At 35.8% G+C, this 11,540-nt stretch overlaps 1 protein-coding gene across 1 annotated transcript; it reads left to right on the forward strand.

The window, feature by feature from the left end:
* The first annotated feature begins 1,533 nt into the window (after positions 1-1,533).
* LOC120356177 lies at positions 1,534-2,682 on the forward strand. The gene is made up of 2 exons (XM_039445053.1): positions 1,534-2,355; positions 2,394-2,682. The coding sequence occupies exons 1-2, from the start codon at positions 1,575-1,577 to the stop codon at positions 2,522-2,524; spliced, it is 912 nt and encodes a 303-aa protein (XP_039300987.1). The 5' UTR covers positions 1,534-1,574; the 3' UTR covers positions 2,525-2,682.
* Positions 2,683-11,540: the final 8,858 nt, after the last annotated feature.

The raw sequence follows: 11,540 nt of genomic DNA on the forward strand, positions 1-11,540 counted from the left end.
AATTCAACCGGTAAAAGCTCACCGCCAAAAACAAGGTACTGTAACCCCGACGATAAAGCAACGTACAAACCAACGAAAGTGCAGTGTAGTGAAACAAAGGTTCATTCGAGAATGTCAATAAAAGGTGGGGATTCAAAATTATTATGAAATGGGTTATATGGGTTACTATCGACGAAATTTGGGTTCAACGGGTTTTTTCTTTCTTGAGTAATTTCATGTTGAAATTGATTGGTTATTTTATGACTGATCTTGTTTGGTTTTGTGACGTATTGCTATCTAAACGGGGATAGTAATGCGCCCCCGAATCAGATGAAGAATGTCAACAAAGTAACATGATATTGTTGTTTCTGTTGTTCGATTTTAGCTGCCAATGTTTATTGAAGCTGTTTGTATTTTTCTATTATTTCAAATTGTAGTGTTATTCTATAGTATAAACCTATTAAATCAGGCATGGCAAGATTAATTGAAGTTTTCTTGACTCTAGCCCGTTCACCTGCATGAATTAGGTATAGACTCAGGTATTTTCTAGATGTGTCGGCCTATTTCTAAATTCTAAATTTTATTCAAAATTGTCTTCTTTATCATCTTTAAAAAAGTGCAGGCACACTTTAAAGAAATTATTTAGCCTTAAAAATCGATTTGATGAATGGTAAGGTGGGAAGAAATGCCATAGTAATCTATTAATTCATCAAATGAATATTGATTGTTTATAGTTCACTTCTAATAGATAATTCCCCTAGAGTAAAAACATAAAAGCTGTTTTCCCACAAAACAGCTTTTTTGAGTTACTACAGTCTTATCATCTGATGTTGCGCCAAGCTATTGCTAGGAAAGAAATCTTGCAGTAGGAATCCATAGGGAAATTATAGTTTAGAGTTTCTATTATTGGTAACACTGATCACGCGGACTCGCGTGCGCATGCGCAATGACGTCATTGATGACGACATCATACTAAGAATATTTCGACCAGTGCGCATGACTACTATTTCTATTTCGGCCTTCTGCGCATGCCCGGTGACGTCAAAATGACGTAGCATACTAAGACTATTTCGCACTAAGAATATTTCGGTTCACCGGGTCAGGAGGAGAATCGACCCTCCACATTCAGCACTGACACCCCTAACTGGGATGAATTGTTATCCCAGGTGAGGGAGGAGGAGAATCGACCCTCCCCATTCAGCGCCGACAGCCCTAGCTGGGGTCAAATGCTGTCCAAAAGGCTTTACCTGGGAAGTTATCGCTCATATATGAGACCAGGATGAAGAGGATGGAGATATATAAAATGGTGCGAAAAATAACTTTCATCATTTGGAACAAATTTGTATAGCTCTTATATAATGTATCACTATTGATGTTAAATAATATGATTCAGGCTCATTATGGTCTAATAGGGAATAATTCTATAACCCTGTTTTATGAAACATTATCTTACAGACTGCAATACTACGGTCTTCAAATGCTATCAGGTCTAATTATAATCATGAATAATACTAATGAATGCTGTTTATGCTATGTTTCAGATGAGCAAAGCGCAAAGATGTGGGCAGCTGTCAAGCAGTCCAGGCGAGTTTGTTATGCTGGAGAAGGCATTCAAATCCAGCCTTCAGACGTTATATTATAATAACGCTCACACGGAGACCCCTGCCAAGGACTTTCATACCTTCCTGTTCAACTTGGAGAAGAAAATCACTCACACTATTGCGCAGCAGTTCATAGAACATGGATCCCTCAAGTTCAACCTTGTATTGGAGTCAACATATTTCCGCACAACACTTGATGATAGCAATGTCGAGCAGGAGGTGTTCCAAAATGTGGCCTTCAAGACACCAAACTACTCAATCTTCAACATCGGAGATCTTCCCAGCATCATCTGTGGAGCAGTGAACACTCTACTGGAGGAGGAGGCAAAGTTTAAAGGAAACTCAAGCAGATGGAGTCTTCTGATCATTGATGGACTCCTCATATGCATAAGTAAGCTCACACCGCTACGAGGATCTTCCTATATCGAGCTACCGGCCAAAATAGCAGCATTCAAAGCCGTTATCAACCCAAGGAATAGTGATCAACAATTTTTCAAGTGGGCAATCCTTGCCAATCATGTACAAGGAGCAAATCCTCAACAAATCAATGAGAGATATCATCAGCTCGTTGAAAAATATAATTTCAACAAAATATCATTCCCCACCAGCATCAATCAGATTAATCGTTTCGAAAAAGATAATCCAGGAGTGTCAGTTAACGTCTATGGTTTGGATGAGAAGAATATCATATTTCCGAGAAGAGTCAGCAAGGAGATGTCCGATAACCATTTTGATCTTCTTCTTCTATGTGAGAGTGAAGATGATGATGCCGACAGTGATGACACCTTTTTGAGGATGGGGAGGAGGTAAAAGTCAGCAGCCACTACTGCTACATCAAGAACTTCGAAAGACTCATCAGATCCCAGCTCACAAAGCATCATGGAAATATTATCATTTGTCGCCGATGCTTCATCCACTATTCGACCATGAGAAATGGTGAGTGAAAGATGAAGGAGCACGAACAGTTCTGCACCAACAACAAGTCTGCAAGGATCATCATGCCAAAGTTGAAAGAGGATAGAAGCCCACCAATTCTGAAATTTGAAAAACACTTGAGAAAGTATAGACTACCCTTGGTGGCATATGCTGACTAGAGTTTAATTCTGAATAAAGTTCATTCAATCACTTTGATTATTGACTATACCATTATATGAGGTCTTTCTTTAATCTTAGCTTGAAACCAAAAGCTTAGGGATGAAATTTGAAAGTAAATTAACATGTAACTTAATTCAATTTATATCTAAATTGAGAACTTTAGTATTTACTTGTGATTCATTGATATAGATATCAATAGGTCTGTCTTGTGTCATGTAATGACATCAATATGAGGGACCGAGCTTAGCTCTGGAATACAAAAGCATGGAAAATTTATTACGAAAGAAGAAATTATTATATCATTCATAGTTCATACAGAAATGTTCTATCTAATCACAGTAAATTGAGATTAATTCCCAGGAGAATGCAAACATTTCCCTCACAAAGGCCCGGTTGCACAAGAGCCAGTTGAATTTTAATCCTGATTAATTTCACATGAACCAAATCAGAATTTAACTGGAATTTATCAGGATTGAAAATGATCCGGCTTTTTTTGCAACCGGCACTAAGTACCTGAATGATTACAAAAGTTCAACAGCTGAGTCATAATTTTGACACAGTCCCAAACACATGAACTCTCTCACTCACTTCCATCATCAACAGACGACGATATAATTATTATGGGACCGCGTCAAACTGGGCTGGCGACAAAGTGGGCTGACGACAAACTGGGCTGGTTTTCCAGCCCAGCTTGTCATTGCATGCACCGCCAAACTGGCACTCTAAGGAATGCAGCCCAGGTTGATGGCGTGCAACTTTGTCGTCTGGTGACAAAATCTTAGGAGTGCCAGTTTGTCGTTGCATGCACCGCCAAACTGGCACTCGGAGGAATGCAGCCCAGTTTGATGGCGTGCAACTTTGTCGTCTGGTGACAAAATCTTAGGAGTGCCAGTTCGTCGTTGCATGCACCGCCAAACTGGCACTCGGAGGAATGCAGCCCAGTTTGATGGCGTGCAACTTTGTCATCTGGTGACAAAATCTTAGGAGTGCCAGTTCGTCGTTGCATGCACCGCCAAACTGGCACTCTAAGGAATGCAGCCCAGTTTGACGGCGTACAACTTTGTTGTTTATGACAAAATCTCAGGAGTGCCAGTTTGTCGTTGCATGCACCGCCTAACTGGCACTCTCAAGATTGTGTGTCTACTATCAATCAGAGATATACTATTCTCCAAACTCTAGTTTGTGTCTACTAGTTAGAGAGACACCACTCTCCAAACTCTAGTTTGTGTCTACTATCTATTATCAGATTAGATTTCTTTATTTATGTATGTTAAAATAATTACTGGCTTATACACTAATTTACATTAAATGACGGTGATGCTAATTATTCAACGAATTTGACAAAGTATGAAAAATTGATCAATGAAAATAAATATTAAATGCAATTGGAATAACAATAATATTAAATTGTAATGTAACTTCATAAATCGGCGGTGTATCAACAAATAATTGTCGATTCTCTAAGAAGGATATTAAATAATATCCTCCCCATAAATACACGACCGGGTTGTGATGGAATAGAGCTGTTGGGAGTATTATAACATGTGAATATATGATTTGAATCCAGAATTATGGGATTAATGAATAAGGTGGATGATATTAGAATGAGTAGTAGTGAATACAATATTGCTTCAATGACTCAAAATAGATAAATGAAACAAACGTTATAGGGTGGGATTTAATTAAGATTTTAGAAATTAAGTAATAAAGACGATATACAATACTGAAGAACAGAAAATGCTGAAAACAGAAACTTTCCACTTTGTATATTATGTATTCGCAGTGGATAAACACTAGTATTATTGGCACATTGTTGTAGAATATCTCCAAAGCTTCAAAATGACATCTGGTTGGAGGCTGTAAGTCAATATTTTACGGCTGGAGCGTCATCGTAAAAAGAGTAAAAGAGTACTTTTTGCAGCGGAAAACACGCTTTTTCCACCAAAAGCCAATCCCAACAATTAGAAAACTTGCCATCCATGATGGCAATCTCAAAAATGTTTGTCGTCTTAGAAAAATCCAAGATGGCAGCCAAAAATCTGATTTCAAGAGTTTGTAGTTAAATTCACCATAGTAAAAGTTGGTGGAATTGGATAAATCTTTCGGATATTGTAGTATGATTGTATTGAAGCTTCCAGATGACTTAATTGATCCGATATCCTCGACATTACTAGAATTAAAGACGATTTCTTGAAAATCGACATATGTTCGCCGCAATCTTGTTTTTTTCATGATGACAAACATTTTTAAGATTTCCATCATGGATAATCTATTACTACACATCATTATATAGAGATTGATACCATTCCCAAGTATGTACCTTCAAAGAGTCATGAGTTTCGGTTTTCTTATTGTTGAGATTGTCATTTGGTGGAAAAAGTGTGTTTTCCGCTCAAACAGTACTTTGTACTCTTTTTCCGATGATGCTCCAGCCGTAAAATATGGACTTACAGCCTCCAACAAGATGTCATTTTCAAGCTTTGAAAATATTCCACAACAATGTGCCAATAATACTAGTGTTTGTCTACTGCGAATACATATACAGAGTTGAAAGTGAAATATTGCCCCCGAAAAATGTATGTTTCAAGTTTTTGAAGTTGAATAAATAATTGAAAGAGTGGTTGAATTGAGATGATTCTTCCGAACATCATTGTTTGGTTAATTCTAAACACTTTGGTGGTAAAACCAATCCGTTATCTCTCACAATAACTGAATAACAAGAGATGTAAATATTTCTGTCAATAATGACCGCCATCTTGTATTTTTCAATGATGTCGAATATTTTAGTTGGAAGTTGAAAAAACGCTCCAAATTTCAAAGATTGAAAATTTCTTTGTATCTCTTGCACAAAAAAAGTTATAATTGAATGAAATTTGAACAAATTTAGAAATAAACGTTTTTTGGGCTTTTGAAGGTTGCAACTAAAAAATATGCGTTTTAGAGGAAAATTTCATAGAATCGAAATCTGTAGAGGAAGATTTTGAAAATATTTTCGTCTAGAAAAAACGGTTGAATATCTTAAACGGTTATTGAAGTACAAGCGATATAGTAAAACCCTGAAAATTTTGGCGGCCATCTTGTTTCCGAGGTGTTTGACTGTGATTTCGACTTATCATCATTACGATCCTTATTATGCTAGACCTAATGATGAAATTGAGACATCTTCCACGGCTGTTACTCAAAAATGACCACAGAGTGCCTTATTCATGACATTTGCGCCCGAACTATATTTTAAATTATCTCTAACAAGTTTGATTATTCTGAAACGTCTCTGATCGGGGAGCTTCAGGGTAGAACTAGCAATGTGTGCTGGGGTAATATGTTCATGGCGTTCAAGAGAGTAAACAAAACGTAGACAATAATTTTGGCAGCGCAGCATTTTATCATTGAGTGTAACTTGCATGTCATTGAGGACAGAGTTGCAGTACGTGAAATGTGGAAAAATCAAAGATTGGACCAGTAATAATCGTATACTTCTAGGAAGGACATCTTGCAATTTTTTAAGTGAATGCAATGCTAGAAAAACCTTTCTACAGGTTTTACTGACCTGTTCTGACCAGTCGAGGTTTTGTACATAATTATGCCTATTTTTTTCAGAGAGAGATACCTTGATAAATTCGGATACGCATTCATAAAATCAAGCACTATCCAATTATTAATATAATGTTTTATATTATATGGTATTGACATAATTTTTTGTGTATTATTTTTATTGATAACTCTAACCTATTAATAATTTAACAATATTCAACCTCCATTTAAATGGTGGTTGGCGCTTCATGCCTTGATAACAGATTACAGATTATCAACAAAAATGACAAGATGAAAGTCCAAGTAGCACTAACTTATTATTCAAATTTTAAAATTTCTCATTAGTCAAATTATTTTTAATCGCTTATTCTTATTGTAATTCAAATCATTACAATAGTTTATTGTTTAATATTATACTTTCTGCACCAGTAAAAATTCAGACTGAAGGCAACACAAATGTGAGACCAGTTGAGGTGGGTGAAATATAGCCTGATATTAATAATAGCTAGGTGAACTGTTGCTCGAACTCGAATTTCATTATTTTCAACATTCATTTTCATGAAATCGTAATTATAACAGATCTTCAACACCCTCTGTGTTTAAAAGACGAGTCCGGCTCGCGGATCGGGCTCACAGGCCCCATTCGGCGAGTTGAGCTCAGAAGAAAATCACCACTAACGTGTATGAACTTCCAGAGTCCGGCTCGTGTACTTTTCAAGGTCGGCTAGAGAGCGCCCAAGTTGATTCATTATCCATATGAGATGGGACTCATCTAATCATGAAACTGTAATCAATATTCCCCATTAGATAGGTATCCTCTAGAGTATTCGCTTTGCTGAAATTTCATACTTCTTGAGAATTGGAATTAGAAGACTTGAGTTTATGATTTTTTTCTGACGTTTGAGATAACTATTCCATAGAGTAAGGCTAGATAATTTTTTATTACAATCATTTTTCTATTTTCCTAACTATACATCTTATTGATTTATTACATCTACAATGAAATATGCATAGTCTAAGTATTAGCAAGGGCCTGTTCCATACAATTCAAAAGTCTTACAATACAGGAGAATCACCAATAAAATTCATTCATCAAAATAATAAGAATCATCTTATAATAAGATTCACGACTGCTCCTAGGCAGTAAAATCAAATATCTCTATTATAAGACCTTGTAGGTTTTATGAGAAAGGCGCCACTTTAGGTTAGAAACCTCTCAGTGACCATTGTTTCCAATATATTAAATACTTCTTGCACCAACATACTACAGTCAATATAGACATAAAAAAGGGGGTGTGCTTGGAATTTATATTGTAGTTCTGATTTTTTAATATATTATTTGGGTACATAAGAGAAGTACAGAACCAATTTCTTCATGCAAAATTTCCTTGTGCTAGATACAGAATGGCCCAAAAATCTCGTATTTTCGGCTCATTTTCCAGTTTTCAGCTATTTCTGCCAAATCTCGTGTTCGGAAAGAAAAATTTGCTCTTACCTTTGTTTTAGATTATGAAATTCTGTATATAATGAGATCATTCGGAACTCTTTATCTTCAATGAGTACTGAGTTTTGATTTTCCAAAAATGAGTGGAATTTGAAGAGAAAAATCAATTTTGATGAATTTTAGTTTTTGATCAAAAATATCTTAGATTGTGACCATTTAGATGTATAATTCAAAATCCCTCTGGGCGTATTTTTGTGCTCTACAATCTGAGATCAGGTAGAGCGCTCTATCACATATATATTTCCAGGTACACCTGACAACAATGTTCCTTGTATTGTGAAAAACACCTAATTTTCAGCTTCAACCATCATTACCAACTACATTGTCCTCACATTAATATATCGCATAATGACATACGTACATGATATTATGATCTATGAGAATCACCCGTTAGATGCACTTCATTTCAGAATTTCCTAGTGGAGAGGCGCGCTTAAGGACACCTTAAGGATCAAAATTTCAATCACTTTTAACTTTTGACACAATGCTCAGATTTCATCGTACTACACTCTATTATTCTCGGCTCGTTAAGGCGGTCTAAAATCATTTATCATAAGTCAAATTCGGTCAAAAAATAAAAAATGTATTGTTGAGTATACCGGTAGCCTACTTAAGCCCATATTCCAATATACAAAAAATGGCTAATTTCTATATTCAAAGCTGCATGTCTTTTGAAATATTTTTGATAAAATTCCCAATTTGGTGAGGATGTGAAAATTGTCCCCCTCTACCCACTCCATTAAATAATACTTTTGATTCCAATACTATTCGAAAGTTACAGAAGATTTTAAAAATGGCAATTTCAGTTTTTACATTATTTTCATGATTTTACTGTTGATCAAGAGTTTCTAAAACGAGTCTGATACATCATAGAAACTCACGATTGATTCCAAATTGTGGTCAAATTCATCTTCTACGAGCTCAATTGCCTAAAATCCATCTTGAATCACTTTTCCCGATCATAGAACTTCCAAAACCGTTTATATGAGAAAAATATCTACAATTTCCGGATTTTTTTCAGCAATCAAATCTCACTTCACGAACATATTTTTTCATGAATCCTTTACAGCAGATGAAAGATAAAATTCTATTGTACATTTCAAGATTAAGTAATGATTTTTATAATGAGGGGTTACCGAGATACATAGCTTTGAATATAGACATTTGCCATTTTTTGTATATTGGAATATGGGCTTAAGTACACTCGACAATACATTTTCCATTTTTTGACCGAATTTGACTTATGATGCATGATTTTAGACCGCCTTGACAAGCCGAGAATGAAGTGTAGTACGATGGAATCTGAGCATTGTGTCAAAAGTTAAAAGTGATTGAAATTTTGATCCTTGAGGTGTCCTTAAGCGCGTCTCTCCACTAGGAAATACTGAAATGCATCTAACGGGTGATTCACATAGATCATAATATCATAAACTTATGTCATTTTGCGGAATATTAATGTGAGGACAATGTAGTTTGTGATGATGGTTGAAGCTGAAAATTAGTTGTTTTTCACAATACAAGGAGCATTGTTGTCAGGTGTACCTGGAAATATATATGAGATAGAGCGCTCTACCTGATCTTAGATTGTAGAGCACAAAAATACGCCCAGAGGGATTTTGAATTATACATCTAAATGGTCACAATCGTAAGATATTGTTGATCAAAAACTAAAATTCATCGAAATTGATTCTTTTCTTCAAATTTCATTCATTTTTGAAAAATCAAAACTCAGTACTCATTGGAGATAAAGAGTTCCAAATGATCTCATTTTATGAAGAATTTCATAATCTAAGAAAAAGGCGGAAGCAAATTTGTCTGTCCGATTACGAGATTTGGCAGAAATAGCTGAAAACTGGAGAATGAGCTGAAAATATGAGGCTTTTGGGCCACTCTGTATCTAGCACAAGGAAATTTTGCATGAAGAAATTGGATCTGGACTTCTCTTATGTACCCAAATAATATATTAAATAATCAGAACTACAATATAAATTGCATGCACCAATGTATATAGTGACTGGACTTACCAGAGTAGATCTGGTAGACTTCATAAATGAGCTTCAAAGATACAGTAAAAAGGGCGACCATATAAGCTATAAGCTACCTGAATTGTGAATATTGTTCCAAACAGGGAGGGATTGCAGAAACTACAAAACGGAATTAGTCAAGGGCTTCCGGCGAGTGATTAGTTCTATAGATGTGTAGTCCATCTGACATGGGTCAATGTAATTTTCGTATTGTTATTTAGGACGTTGACTAATTTATTCTTTAGCGCTCTTTTACTCTTCTCTCTTTCACTCATTCTCTCACACACTCTCTCACACTCTCTCTCTCTCTCATTCATACCCTCTCCCTCACTCCCTCTCTCTCATTCTTTCTCTCTCTCTCACACACACACACACAAATTAATACACCAATGCTTAGGCACACACTTTACGCACTAAACGGGCTTTAGGGTTGAGTGGCAGAGAGAAACATGAGTCCTAACTCCGCTCTAATAACTCTCTCTCACTTCCTCTCTTTCTCTCTCTCTTTGATAGAGAGTTAGTGGGAAGGATATTTTGAATATTCTTCCCAAAGAATGGACATTGATATGTCCAAAGCTCCGCCAATTTATGTAGATGCATAACAATATTATCTATAGCTATTACCAATTGCTTTTTTCATATCATATGCAGTTCAATAATCATTTTCTTAGTCTATTATTATGTAAATTCATCTATAATTTTGCTGTATTGTAAGCTATTGTATAATATAAGTGTAAAAGCCAGTATATATTGTAATCTACATAAATAAAGTACTCAATCAATCACACTCTCTCTCTCTCTTTTTGTTTAAATCGAGGCTTCTGTCATCATTAATAAATTATACATCAGCATAAGGTCACCAGCTTGATAGGGTTTGGTGCATTCATGCTCTCATTTCATTCATAGATTCATAATTACCTCTCTTCTTTTTTATTTAAAGTCTGATCACAATGTTTTGTAATAGGACAGTAGGAATTCTTCATGGAGGAACAGAAACAAACCAACTTGAAAATCAGAATGAGTTGGTTGATGAATCATTGAAGGAGTACAGGTTTGTGGTGAAATCGTTAAACCCAAACACACCTTTCGAGATGTGTACCACAGAGTTTGTCGATCAGCAAGTAACTCACCTGCTGGCAGATTTGAACGAGCAAGAGGAATTAACTGTTGGTAATGGGCGAAGTGTCTGTTTGTTTTGCACAAAATATGAAGCCAGCAGGTTGAGTAAACCCTGCGGTCATTGGGTGGGGTGCTATCACTGCATTTGTAATTGGGTGAGAAAGAGGCAGTATTTACAGATGACAAATGGAGATTGATCGATAAGTACTGAGTATGAGCACGGAATGAATATACCATATATTGTAAGTTCTTCTATTGTTCTACCATTCTGTGCTTCACTATTGTAAGTTCGAAACACATTCCAGTGTGAGAGCTTGTAGGCTATTAAGGTGCGTACATATATACGAGCCACGAACATGAGCAATTCACTTTTAATCAGCTGACTATATCTGTATTTTTACAGATACGGTAAGATATAGATATAAAAAGCTTGGCATCAGCTGATTAAAAGTGAATTGCTCAATTCACTTTTAATCAGCTGACTATATCTGTATTTTTACAGATACGGTAAGATATAGATATAAAAAGCTTGGCATCAGCTGATTAAAAGTGAATTGCTCATGTTCGCGGCGCGTAAATCTGTACGCACCTTTAGATTCAATATTGTCAATTGATTGTTTCAAAATTGGTGTTTGGAGAGATATTTCTACATTATATTCTCAGCACCAGAAAGTCACATTTGCCTAG

This window comes from Nilaparvata lugens, unplaced genomic scaffold (assembly GCF_014356525.2).
Source record: "Nilaparvata lugens isolate BPH unplaced genomic scaffold, ASM1435652v1 scaffold6055, whole genome shotgun sequence".
NCBI classification, from domain to species: Eukaryota; Metazoa; Arthropoda; class Insecta; order Hemiptera; family Delphacidae; genus Nilaparvata; species Nilaparvata lugens.